Source organism: Coregonus clupeaformis, chromosome 20 (assembly GCF_020615455.1).
Source record: "Coregonus clupeaformis isolate EN_2021a chromosome 20, ASM2061545v1, whole genome shotgun sequence".
In the NCBI taxonomy this organism is placed as follows: Eukaryota; Metazoa; Chordata; class Actinopteri; order Salmoniformes; family Salmonidae; genus Coregonus; species Coregonus clupeaformis.
The window spans coordinates 27,113,012-27,127,168 of NC_059211.1; the positions used below are offsets into that span (position 1 = coordinate 27,113,012).

The window sequence follows — 14,157 nt, forward strand, 5'->3', positions numbered from 1 at the left end:
TTCTTGGTGAACCTGGATTTTACAGCCATAATGCCAGCACAGACTGGATCCGTCCGAAGCAGTTTCAAATAAAATCCAGTGTCTATCTTCTCCTCGTCTCCCAGCTAGCTAAATCACTGACGGTAATAGTTTTGCAGTATGTCATAGCCAGACAATAATGAGCCAAACCATGTCTTCCAACCATTTAATTTAGTTTAAAAAAATATTAATAACATTTTTTTTTGGTCATTTAGCAGACGCTCTTATCCAGAGCGACAGTTAATGAGTGCATACATTTTCATACTGGCCCCCCGTGGGAATCGAACCCACAACCCTGGCATTGCAAATGCCATGCTCTACCAACTGAGCTACACGGGGCCTACAACACCTAGATACAATTTAATTTTAACCCTTATTTTACCAGGTAAGTTGACTGAACACATTCTCATTTACAGCAACAACCTGGGGAATAGTTACAGGGGAGAGGAGGGGGGATTAATGAGCCAATTGGAATACAAGGAGAGAGTCCACATAGCACACAAAGGGCTATGCATTTAAACACAAAAAAGCAGTGGCAGGTCAGACAGGCCCTAAAACAAGGATGATGGAAGATGACATATCTGAACATAATGTCATAAAGCTGAAATACCACAGAAAAAAAAAAACAGTACAAGCAATCTTTCCCCCTCTGCCTGTGAGTTAATGACAGCCATTAAAAAAAATCCATCCCAACTATAAATGTTATCGGGTCACTGAGGGCCGGCTGCTATGCTGTATATCTGCAGCCACTGGCCTGGCCCTGCATCCTAGAACACCAGAGAGGGAAGGCTGAGACAAGCAGAGGCCTGTGGCTTTAACATTACTACTGTGGATCGACTGGGAGGAAGGTAGTCTCTAGACAGACGGGTTGCAATGCTCCAGTTTAACATGGAGGACGAGTCACGGGTAACGTCACTGCCGCATCCGCTTCATGCACCACAGTCAAATGAAGAGTGGTGGGCTGGCGACCCTCTAGGAGGAAAGGGTTAGTGGGGTAGAGGTCTAAGGTGATGGGGGTAGGAGGCAACCTGGAGGTGGTGGGTTGGAGTAGTGGGAGAGGTGGCGGGCGGGGGAGGGGGTAAGACCGCTAAGGGGGCCCTCTCCCACCTCCAGAGGGCCAGTATGAAAACATTAGTTTTGTTTATGGGCGTGCTCGCTTTGTCCTTCACACGGCCTCCAAGGCTGATAAAGTGAGAGTTATATGATCCACCTTGGGCAGAAATAGGAAATGTGCCTGTGCACACCAGCTGTTGCTTAGGTCGCTCAGGCTGTATGAGGCCCTCAGCCCAGAGAACGAAGGGTGTGTGTGTGTGCAGTAGCCTCTCATCAGAGCCTCTATTCCTGTTTCCTTTACCTTTCGAGGTAGCTAGAGGAAATGGTGGGGGTGGATTTCATATAGCATCAGGTCTAATGGGACGAGGACGTTCGCTCAATGAAAGAACATTTTCGCAGAGCTGCATAGCGGCAGTTATTGTAGAGTCAACATTTGTCAGCGGTGAGGGAGGCTCTCTCCAGCAGACAGGGCTCAGTGTAAACGTGTCTGATGTCTAAGGCTGCCTTTTTACTTTCTGACTGACAGGCAGCCTCCGAGACGCCTCACAAATGACAGCTTAGATTGAAAGAAGGCAGAGCTGCTATTCCATTTTCCGTGTCGTTCTGTTGAGAGTTCAGTTGAGCGGCTCTCATAGCAGAAACCTGCAGGGGGACGTCACAGGGGAAAACATGAGTGTAACCCAGCTGTCTGTTACACAGTAATGCAATATCACCACACAATAGGAAGACATATTGACTAGTGACTCATGTAGCTATACTAGGAGCAAACAAAGAAGTAATGTGTGATGACAATTTCACACTGTGTGTTAGAGTATAATGGATCTTTAAACTTGATTTAGAAAAAGAGAGATAAAGCTATAGGCTCCATCTGTTGTTGTTGTACCTTTATAAGCCCATTATGGATTTCAGGAAGTCAGAGGAGCTGCCAGTCTGGACAACACCTGTAGAGAAAATAATTCATCACTCAGGGAATAAATACAGTACTAACTTCTCTCAGAGCGCTACCGTTCACAACCAGACAAATCTGTAGGCTTAAGTGGTTTGATTTACTAGTGAAATACAGATATTTGTTGTTAAATACTCACCTAATTGATTAAAGTTGTAATAATATTACCGGAGGGAGATTTAAAATATATATATATATATTTTTCACTGGAGGACAAAATCCAAACGACGGAAATCATATCTGAAGGAATGCGTAGTCTGCTACCTCTGGGGATCGAACTGAGTGCAGCCAGGCTTCAGTTTTCATCAAAACAGCCTCTAATATAATATATAGCTCTGTTTTTTAATTACAGCTGTGTGTTTAATCAAAAAGCCTAAAACTCCAACCAAGCAGGTGGCATGTGTCTGAGGAAGAGAGGATTGATGTGTTAGATGGTGGTGAGGCCGGGCCTTAGCCCCGGACCTGGGACACCACCCCATCGCTTTTATTACATTTAAGGAATCCTGTCTTTAATACACCCCATTACTGCTGTGCTGACATACAAATCTTCCCCAACATGGACCCATCTATGGCCTGATCAATTTTTATATTGCTGAGCAGCCCCCGTTTTCATTTTTACATCTCAAAATTCGTATTATATAGGATCTTCTTATGGAAAAATGGCAATAAAAATATGTTACTGCCCAGCGTGTCAGTGGGTTGCCCATGACTAAATGCTTCTGAGAAAATAAAATGTGTTTCTGTAGTAAGCAGATCTGTTTAAATGTTATTTATTTTTATGCTTCTAAGAAAATATATTGTGAAGTGCAACATTGATTTAGAACATAACAATATCTCTGTACTGGTCGGAGGGAGAATTTACGAATCCTTTGCACAACTCCTTTAATTGAATTTTCCAAATATCTCACCACACACAAATAATCAATACCTTCTGCTGAGGGGAACTTGCCTCAGAATTATTATGGCCTTCGCTTTACGATTCTGTAGTCATCAGCAAATACAGGCAGGAGTCCTCCCTACTGGGGTATTTGTAATGCCTGGACAACCCTGTGGATTTATGTCTGCCTGAACCCTGATTGCTCACAAAATGTGACTTCTCCAGAACGCTTACCGAAACTTTTGTTAACCTTAAAGAATGTCCGTAAGCGCTTCTCAACACCAGGGCAGGCACTCTGAAAAAAGGAAAAAAAGGAAGCTGCTGTCTGAAAGTCACCCTAAGAGGGAAGCAGGGAGGAGGAAGGGAAGCAGTGAGGAGGAAGGGAAGCAGGGAGGAGGAAGGGAAATGATCTGACCCTAAGAGGGATGCAGGGAGGAGGAAGGGAAATGATCTGACCCTAAGAGGGATGCAGGGAGGAGGAAGGGAAATGATCTGACCCTAAGAGGGATGCAGGGAGGAGGAAGGGAAATGATCTGACCCTAAGGGGAAGCAGGGAGGAGGAAGGGAAATGATCTGGCCCAGAGGGAAGCAGGGAGGAGGAAGGGAAATGATCTGACCCTAAGGGGAAGCAGGGAGGAGGAAGGGAAATTATCTGACCCTAAGGGGAAGCAGGGAGGAGGAAGGGAAATGATCTGACCCTAAGGGGAAGCAGGGAGGAGGAAGGGAAATGATCTGGCCCAGAGGGAAGCAGGGAGGAGTGTGAAATTATCTGACCCTAAGAGGGAAGCAGGGAGGAGTGAGGAAGTAGGGAAATGATCTGGCCCTAAGAGGGAAGCAGGGAGGAGTGACGAGGTAGGGAAATGAAGTGGGTTCAGAGGTTTGGACGTCAAAGTTAAAATATTATTGTTGATTGACTCCGCTGCCTTGGCAGTGTGTGGCCTGGCGCTGTACTGACCTATGCTGCTTGAGGCATTGCTTGGCCCCTGAGACAGTGTCAGTCTCACAGCCCAGATCTAAGAGCTGGTGTCATCTCAACAAGGCTCAGGTAACAATGAGGTGACCCTCTCCATCTCCAGTCATGTGGTTAGATGAGTTTATTAGTCACATGCACATAGTCGCAGATGTAAATGCATGGTACAGTGAAATTCTTAAGCTCCGAGCAGTGCAGGTCAAAAAGAGAAGTGAATGAAACAATAATATCAATAATAACATACATATTTACAACTGTAACAATGATAAATGTCCATTGGAGGGTGGGATAAGTCCAGGGGACAGGGGGAGCAGTTAGCTGCCTAGCGGTGGCTATTCAGCAGCCTGATGGTCCGGGAGTAGAAGCTATTGGCCAGTCTGACAGTTTTTGCCATGATGCTCCTATACTGCCCATGTCTGAGTGATGGAAGTCGGGAGAACAGGCCATGGCTCGGGTGGCTGCGGTCCTTGATGATCTTCTTGGCCTTCCTGCGACACCTGGTGTTGTAGGTGTCCTGGAGGGCAGGCAGTGTGCACCCAATGGTGTGTTTGGCTGAGCGTACCGCCGTCTGTAGAGCCTTGCGGTCAGCGGCGGTGGAGTTGCTGTACCAGGCTGTGATGCAGCCCTACAGTATGCTCTCGATGGTGCTCCTGTAGAACACTGGGAGGGCCCTCGGGGACAGGCCGAATTTCTTCAGCCTCCTGAGTTTGAAGAGTCACTGTTGTTCCTTCTTCACCATGGTGTCCATGTGGTTTGACCATTTCAGCTCCTCGAAGAAGTGTACACCGAGGAACTTTAAGTGTTTGACTGTCTCCACGACGGCCCCGTTGATGAGGATTGGGTCGTGTCCAGCCTGGTTCCTCCTGAAGTCCACAATTAGCGCCTTTGTTTTGCTGACATTGAGGGAGAGGTTGTTTACCTGGCACCATGCCGTCAGAGTGCCTACCTCCTCCCTGTAGGCCGTCTCGTCGTTGTTGGTGATCAGGCCTACTACGGTCATGGAGTTGGAACTGTGTGAGGCCAGGGAGTACAGGAGGGTCATGAGGACGCACCCTTGTGGGGCCCCCGTGTTGAGTCATGCTCTAGTCACAAAGCAGAGCAGGATGCCTAGGGCTTTCCCTTTTACCAGGCACTCTCTGGAACGCTGTAGTGTAGTCACTGAAAACAGGAAGCTTAGCTCACAGAACTCAGCAGGCGTTTTCTACTTTTCCAGCCACACAATATGACCCTTAGTTCTGTGAATTAGTTAACAGAGTGTCTTTGAACTGCATCATTTTGACCCATATTGAGCGGTTTTTCTTAACTACAACTGTTTGTTTGTTTTACGGCAGCCTATCAGCTTTTCCTGGAGAGTGTAGGCAGAATAATCCAATCACCAAATCGGATTTGTATGACATTGCATTCATTGTGGACTAACTGACTACATGAAAAGCTGACAGTTAATTAAAAGAGAACTTATCAAACCTAGAAATCAATCATTCTGGTGACATCCTCAGAAGGGCTGATTTAGGTCAGATTTACATTCTTATCTACTACTATTGTAAAATACGATATTTTACCCATCACCCCGTGAAACACACACCCAAACTTATAGTAGCCGCGAGGATGTAGGCTTACGTAAACAATCTGTCACAGCAGTTACCATCTTCCACAGCCCTCTGTTACACTTTAGATCAATTATAAAGCAGTGGAGTGCATTCTTAAATCTAGCCTACTGGTCAGAACTGAGTAGTCAGAACTGCTAAATGAATAAAAATAACTAGAAATATAATGCAGGTTGAGAAGAATGCAGTCTGACAAAAGCAGTTACACTTTTCAGGGAGTCTTACACCTTTCCATGCATTTAATACATGAACCCACGGCCTGAATGACACAGCCGGCGAGTCTAAACAAACATTTTACACTGGGAAGCAGAACCATGCCTCCGTCAGCCACCATGACACGAATCACCATCATCTTTCTGGATTTCACGCTCCCTCCTATGGGCCAGCACTCCGCTCTCCTCCTCCTCCTCTGCCTTGAATAACAGTTTACTTTAAATGTGTCTCAAGACAACAGAGGAGCTATTATCTTCCCCTAGCTATTGACTTTGTTGCGAACTTAGTTGTTGTAAGGGGGTTTATGCACAACCATTACATTTCACGCTCCACCATGTGATAGAAAATGTGACATTCCTCTGGTGTGGGCCACAAGGCAACACGTTAGGCTTCTTCATTGTAACTAATGAAAACAATTTTCAACAACCTTATCAGAAAACAAGCCCGACTTCCCTGACAATCCCCCTATTCATTTCCCACAAAATCACCATTATGTGATTGGATCACAAGTATAGCTTTGCTGGAGGCATGTGTGCCTGAAATAATCAAATTAATTATCTGGCTGGGAAATCGAACAAATGACTGTTGGGAAAACAAAATGTTGTTTTTCTCCAAAGATTACAGTTTTTATTGGAAAATGGAGACAGACACATTGAGATGAAATGAATAATGGATAAATGGTGATAAAGAAATAGGCCTAGTAGTAGATCAGATCAAATCCTAGTAGATGTCTCCGAGTTAGAGCTGTCTGTAGCCCCCAGCCTGTCTATTGTGACTGCATTCAAACCTACCACACCCCTGTCAACCAGCTTATACAGTTGAAGTTAGGTTGGAGTCATTAAAACTCTTTTTTCAGCCACTCCACAAATTACTTGTTAACAAACGATCGTTTTGGCAAGTCAGTTAGGACATCTACTTTGTGCATGACACAAGTCATTTTTCCAAAAATTGTTTACAGACAGATCATTTCACTTATAATTCACTGCATCACAATTCCAGTGGGTCAGAAGTTTACATACCCTAAGTTGACTGTGCCTTTAAACAGCTTGGAAAATTACAGAAAATGATGTCATGGCTTTAGAGGGTTCTGATAGGCTAATTGACATCATTTGAGTCAATTGGAGGTGTACCTGTGGATGTATTTCAAGGCCTACCTTCAAACCCAGTGCCTCTTTGCTTGACATGCATGGGGAAAGCAAAAGAAATCAGCCAAGACCTCAGAAAAAAAGAAATGGTAGACCTCCACAAGTCTGGTTCATCCATGGGAGCAATTTCCAAACGCCTGAAGGTACCACGTTCATCTGTACAAACAATAGTACGCAAGTATATACACCATGGGACCACGCAGCTGTCATATCGCTCAGGAAGGAGACGCGTTCTGTCTCCTAGAGATGAACGTACTTTGGTGCGAAAAGTGCAAATCAATCCCAGAACAAAAGCAAAAGACCTTGGGAAGATGGAGGAAACAGGTACAAAATTATCTATATCCACAGTACAATGAGTCCAATATCGACATAACCTGAAAGGCGGCTCAGCAAGGAAGAAGCCACTGCTCCAAAACCACCATAAAAAAGCCAGACTACGGTTTGCAACTGCACATGGGGACAAAGATCGTACTTTTTGGAGAAATGTCCTCTGGTCTGATGAAACAAAAATAGAACTGTTTGGCCATAATGACCATCATTATGTTATGAGGAAAAATTGGTTACTTGCAAGCCGAAGAACACCATCCCAACCGTGAAGCACGGGGGTGGCAGCATCATGCTGTGGGGGTACTTTGCTGCAGGAGAGACTGGTGCACTTCACAAAATAGATGGCATCACAAGGAAGGAAAATTATGTGGATATATTGAAGCAACATCTCAAGACATCAGTCAGGAAGTTAAAGCTTGGTCGCAAATGGGTCTTCCAAATGGGCAATGACCCCAAGCATACTTCCAAAGTTGTGGCAAAATGGCTTAAGGACAAGGTCAAGGTATTGGAGTGGCCATCACAAAGCCCTGACCTCAATCCTATAGAACATTTGTGGGCAGAACTGAAAAAGTGTGTGCGAGCAAGGAGGCCTACAAACCTGACTCAGTTACACCAGTTCTGTCAGGAGGAATGGGCCAAAATTCACCCAACTTATTGTGGGAAGCTTGTGGAAGGCTACCCGAAACGTTTGACCCAAGTTAAACAATTTAAAGGCAATGCTACCAAATACTAATTGAGTGCATGTAAACTTCTGACCCACTGGGAATGTGATGACAGAAATAAAAGCTGAAATAAATCACTCTCTACTATTATTCTGACATTTCACATTCTTAAAATAAAAGGGTTGATCCTAACTGACCTAAAACAGGGAATTTTTACTAGGATTAAATGTCAGGAATGGTGAAAAACTGAGTTTTAATGTATTTGGCTAAGGTGTATGTAAACTTCCGACTTCAACTGTGTGAACAAGTGGAACAAAACATGTTTCTTTACTGTCCCCTCATTTAAAGCGTAAATCTGCGATTGCTACATCCATATACCCATTGATTGTTGAATATAACGTATGAATGCCTCATGAGCTTAGTTCAACTGTCGTACCACAGAACTCAAAATACAAGCTTGTTTTACTCCTTTGTAAACATTGCAATTGTAAACAAAACATGCCTAAAAACATGGGTAAACTAATTTTTATTTAATGGATGGTCAGTCCTTGCATACATTGCTCTGTGAATTTGAGTGGTTACATTTCTCTAGCCCCATCCCTCAGCTATTTACCATAACACTGGCTGGGTGATCGCTTTGTAATTGTTTGAACAGTAGATTGCCCCTTTAAGGAATACTAGAGAAAGGTCACCATCATAATAACATCTGATAATCTAATTACAACCCAATTCAGTACAGGAAATATATCATCTGAATGTATGGACAAGAAAATGCAACTATTAGTTTTATGGTGTCGTTATCGGATTGGTCAAAAGGAGAGGCGCCCACACACTGATACACTTTCTATTTTAGATGCTTCTCATGTTTTGGCCCTATTGACCTTCCTCAGAGCACATTATCTCATCATAAAATGTTATTTAAAAGTTATAAACACCCCCAACCACACTTGGTAGAAAATAATCTGAGATAATATGGTTGTGTCAATAAAGTATTGTTAATCCTAAACACCTTAAAAGTTTATTACATAATTAGAGTAGAAATTACCTTGCAAACGGCTCTGGCCAGCACCATTCACTCTGAGGCAGGACTCTGCTTTGGATGCTGAAAATACATGTTCCAAATCTCATAATTTTGGACAACAACAAGCACACTGACAAATAGAAACAAAATATTTTACAACCATTTATTTGCCCTAACTAACCCCTGGCCCCAACTAACTAGTCAATAGTAAGTAACTAAATCTAGTTTACAAACTAAACTAACACGACATGTAAATTCTAGGGACTACTGCTTTTTCAGTGTAATACTTGACTTAGTTCCACTATAGCAGGGGTCGGCAACAGGTGGCCCGCGGGCCAAAACCGACATGTAAGTGATTTTTGTTTGGCCTCCCAACGTTTTTAGTAAAAATAATCATCATAATTGGGAGAGATTTCAGTTTTGGGGTAAAAAAAGACACTAAGATCACTAGGAATTCAGCTCAAAATGAGTTTAATTTAGTAAATCTGGGTGGGCATAGGCCCAACAAACGTGGGAGCCAGGCACACCCACTGAGGAGCCAGGCGCAGCCAATCAGCGTGAGTTTTTCCCCACAAAATAGCTTTATTACAGAAATAAATACTTGTCAGTTTCATCAGCTGTCCGGGTGGCTGGTCACAGATGATCCCGCAAGTGAAAAAGCCAGATGTGGCGGTCCTGGGCTGGCATGGTTACACGTGGTCTGTGGTTGTGAGGCCAGTTGGACGTACTGCTAAATTCTCCAAAGCGACGTTGGTGGCGGCTTATGGTAGAGAAATGAACATTCAATTCTCTGGCAACAGCTCTGGTAGACATTCCTGCAGTCAGCATGCCAATTACACGCTCCCTCAAAACTTGAGACATCTGTGCCATTGTGTTGTGTGATAAAACTGCACATTTTAGAGTGGCCTTTTATTGTCCCCAGCACAAGGTGCACCTGTGTAATGATCATGCTGTTTAATCAGCTTCTTGATATGCCACACCTGTCAGGTGGATGGATTATCATGGCAAAGGAGAAATGCTCAATAACAAGAGTGTAAACAAATTTTGTGCACAACATTTGAGAGAAATAAGCTTTTCGTGCATATGGAAAATTTCTGGGATATTTTAATTCAGCTCACGAAACATGGGACCAACACTTTACATGTTGCGTTTATATTTTTGTTCAGGATAATTATGTTCCGGCCCCCATCTGACCATCTGCTCCGACAAAAATCAGCTTGCGGCTTAATCTAGTTGCCTACCCCTACACTATAGCTTATTGAATGACCCTTGTCATCATACCATATACTGTATGGTTATACTATAATAATAATAATAATAATAATAATAATAGCCATTTAGCAGACGCTTTTATCCAAAGCGACTTACAGTCATGCGTGCATACATTTTTTGTGTATGGGTGGTCCCGGGCATTGAACCCACTACCTTGGCGTTACAAGCGCTGTGCTCTACCAGCTGAGCTACAGAGGTGGTTAAATCTCACTCACCAAGTTCTCTGTGCCTCCTCAGTTCGGTCTTCAGGTCAGCAGAGCCCCTAGAAAAGAAACTCTTCAGCTCACTGCTGCCCTCTGCAGCCTGATGATGGCAAAAACAATACATCATCATACTCAGATCGATATGAAAAGGGTGAGCAGTTCCTTAACATCACAAATATAAACGGTCCCTACAGTGCATGCAATGACCTGAAAATACCAGAGTAAAATCAAGGTTTAGGCTATCATATACTTTAACTCAAACTGGAGCTATGATGGAAGCACTAAAATGTCATTTTTCACCGATAGGGAAATTAGACAAAACATTTTTAACTTACCACTATTGTCTCCAGCTCTTGCCTTGCCTTGATAAATGCTCCAACTGATGCTTCCAGTTTAGAGCTGATGGCATGTAGTCTGGTCCAAATTAATTAAGGTAAGGTCCAAATGAACAAAGTGTTAAATGCATTAAAATCACAGGTTAGAGATATAGGACTATACTACTGATATAGTTAAAACTCTCATAATAATATCCCCTGATGACAGCATGTCTAGTCTATCAAATACGTCATGACCATATTTGAATGGTAACATTTAAATAGATCCCTCTTAAATGACTGCACTATAAAATTCTAAACTAATGCTTGTCTTGATGGATAGAATGGGTATGCTTTGGGGAAGGAAATTACCCTTGTCTTAAAGTACTCTTAACCAACTATTTTTAGTGCTATGTAAATCACTGATAATTTGGCCAATGATGAATCCACTTCATTGCATGTCTCCTGTCATTAAATTATGATTCGTCATAATGACCATCAGCCAAGTGTGGCAATTGAAATATCCACCGATAATAAAAAGGGAGACATCCCCTTCTTTCCTAGTATCAGAATAAATAGGTTTTCTTTTTGGTTTGCACACCTGAAATCTTCAAACAGGAAGTTATTCTATACTGAACAAAAATTGAAAAATGCAACATGTAAAGCATTGGTCCCATGTTTCATGAGCTAAAATAAAAGATGCCAGAAATGTTCCATACTCACAAAAAGCTTTCTTCTCTCATATGTTGTGTACACATTTGTTTACATCCCTGTTAGTGAGCATTTCTCCTTTGCCAATATATTCCATCCACCTGACAGGTGTGGCATATCAAGAAGCTGATTAAACAGCATGATCATTACACAGGTGCACTTGTGCTGGGGACAATAAAAGGCCACTAAAATGTGCAGTTTTGTCACACCACACAATGCCACATATGTCTCAAGTTTTGAGGGAGCGTGCAATTGGCATGCTGACTGCAGGAATGTCCACCAGAGCTGTTGCCAGATAATTTAATGTTAATTTCTCTACCATAAGCCGACTCCAACGTCGTTTTAGAGAATTTGGCAGTACATCCAACAAGCCTCACAACCGCAGACCACGTGTAACCACGCCAGCCCAGGACCTCCACAACCAGCTTCTTCACCTGCGGGATCATGAGACCAGCCACTGTAGGTTTGCACAACCTGAGAATTTCTGCACAAACTGCAAGAAACCGTCTCAGGGAAGCTCATCTGCGTGCTCGTCGTCCTCACCAGGGTCTTGACCTGACTGCAGTACGGCGTTGTAACCAACTTCAGTGGGCAAATGCTCACATTCGATGGCCACTGGCACACTGGAGAAGTGTGCTCTTCATGGATGAATCCCAGTTTCAACTGTACCGGGCAGATGGCAGAAAGCGTGTAGGCGAGCAGTTTGCTGATGTCAACGTTGTGAACAGAGTGCCCCTTTGTGGTGGTGGGGTTATGGTATGGGCAGGCATAGCTACGGACAACGAACACACTTGCATTTTATCGATTGCAATTTGAATGCACAGCGATACCGTGACGAGATCCTGAGGCCCATTGTCGTGCCATTCATCCGCCACCATCACCTCATATTTCAGCATGATAATGTACGGCCCCATTTCGCAAGGATCTGTACACAATTCCTGCAAGCTGAAAATGTCCCAGTTATTCCATGGCCTGCATACTCATCAGACATTGTATCCATTGAGCATGTCTGGGATGCTCTGGATCGACATATGCGACAGCATGTTCCAGTTCCTGCCAATATCAAGCAACTTCACACAGCAATTGAAGAGGAGTGGGACAACATTCCACAGGCCACAATCAACAGCATGATCAACTCTATGCAAAGTAAATGTGTCGCGCTGCATGAGGCAAATGGTCGTCACACCAGATACTGACTGTTTTTCTGATTCACATCCCCCCTTTAAAAGGTATCTGTGACCAACAGATGCATATCTGTATTCCCAGTCATGTGAACCCATAGATTAGGGCCTAATGAATTTATTTCAATTGAGTGATTTCCTTATATGAACTGTAACTCAGTAAAATCTTCTGAAATTGTTGCATGTTGCATTTATATTTTTGTTCAGTGTATATATAGCTAGCTTAGCAGTATTGCTGTTGTGTACATTAAAAAAGAGACTGTGATATTTTACAATACTCACATTTCCACTTCTGTCTGTGGCACCTGTGGTTTACAGGAATTAGCAGTTTTCCCACTGGCTTTGGCTTTACCTGTTGATGAAGTACAAAATGTCACAATGGTATGCAAATTCATGAGCACTTTCTATAGATGTTGAACAAGCTATCAAATGTAAATACAGTCTGTTATTACTATTTATAAACTGGGTGATTCGAGCCCTGAGTGCTGATTGGCTGACAGCCGTGGTATACCACGGGTATGACAAAACATTTATTTTTGCTGCTCTAGTTACGTTGGTAACCAGTTTATAATAGCAGTAAGGCACCTCGTTGCGTCGTGCCTAAGAACAGCCCTTAGCCGTGGTATATTGGCCATATACCACACCCCCTCGTGCCTTATTGCTTCAGCATACTACCTCTTCTTTTACTTGTTACTCTTTTATTGTTGGTATTGCCTAATGTACTGCACTGTTGAGGAAGCTAACACATAAGCATTTCGCTGCACCTTTTATACTGGCTGTAAACTGTGTATGTGACAAATATTTTTTGTCTTGTTTGTTGATTTTATAAGGTTATTTCTTTGTCATGTGATGCCTTACTGTACCTGCTTGAAAAGCTGCACTGGGACTCATCTGGTAGGTACCAGTCAATGGGGAGTAGTTTCTGTCTGGTGCAGGTCTCTTGGCTGGTGTCTGTTTGGTGCACACAGACACACAAATAATACATTTACCCATTACATTTTCTCCTGGTTATGCTTACTAGCCATAACGTTATGATGCAGAACAGAAGACACACTCCCAAAAATTGCCAGTTCAATTTAGCTAGCTACAGTAAGTTAGGCTCAAATTCTCTCATAACAATCACTGATGTTTTCTACAGTAACTCACGTTGTCCTTGTCCTCCAAACGGAGTGTTCTTTTGGCTCTGTGAAAGACAGTGAAGATCATTTAGAAACATTAAATAAAGTGTGTATTAGAAACTACTGTTAGCTTAATTAGTAGGACCCCCCCAAGCTGGCTTGTTCAGCTAACGTTAGCTACTTTAGCGAGCGCGCTAGTTTATCGAGGCCAACAACTTCATTTGCACAGTTATTACATTGTATGATTCATTAATAATGTTGATAAATGTGTAGTTATCTAACACAAAGGAATAGATAGTAAGAAACTTACGGCATTTCTGTTGATAGTTGACAAACAACTTCTGAGAGGCCCAGTCCAATGGTTACAAATTTAGCGCGTATATCGTTTGCAAGAGAATTTGTGTCCTCCGGAAACATGACCAACACGAAATTTCTATCCGCCGGTGAAAATGATATCTGTTATCTTTAATATCACAGTATTTGCATATAGTATTGATTTAAAAAAATAACGTTATCATTAAA

General features: G+C 42.9%; 1 protein-coding gene across 1 annotated transcript; it reads right to left on the reverse strand.

The window, feature by feature from the left end:
• Positions 1 to 288: 288 nt before the first annotated feature.
• Positions 289 to 14,031, reverse strand: LOC121533805 (integrin subunit beta 3 binding protein). The gene is made up of 9 exons (XM_041840074.2): positions 13,946 to 14,031; positions 13,664 to 13,700; positions 13,381 to 13,468; positions 12,800 to 12,869; positions 10,647 to 10,725; positions 10,324 to 10,411; positions 8,861 to 8,917; positions 1,955 to 2,012; positions 289 to 1,713 (listed from the first exon to the last, which is right to left on the reverse strand). Exons 1-8 carry the CDS (start codon positions 13,948 to 13,950, stop codon positions 1,957 to 1,959), a joined length of 480 nt encoding a protein of 159 aa, XP_041696008.1. The 5' UTR covers positions 13,951 to 14,031; the 3' UTR covers positions 289 to 1,713; positions 1,955 to 1,956.
• Positions 14,032 to 14,157: the final 126 nt, after the last annotated feature.

Excerpts from the sequence above, each read along its gene's own strand:
- LOC121533805 (XM_041840074.2), bottom strand. Across the intron at positions 13,469-13,663 it reads GTTTGGAGGACAAGGACAAC|ACACCAGCCAAGAGACCTGC; the intron begins GTGAGTTACTGT and ends TGCACCAAACAG. Across the intron at positions 10,726-12,799 it reads CCACAGACAGAAGTGGAAAT|ACTACATGCCATCAGCTCTA; the intron begins GTGAGTATTGTA and ends AATTTGGACCAG.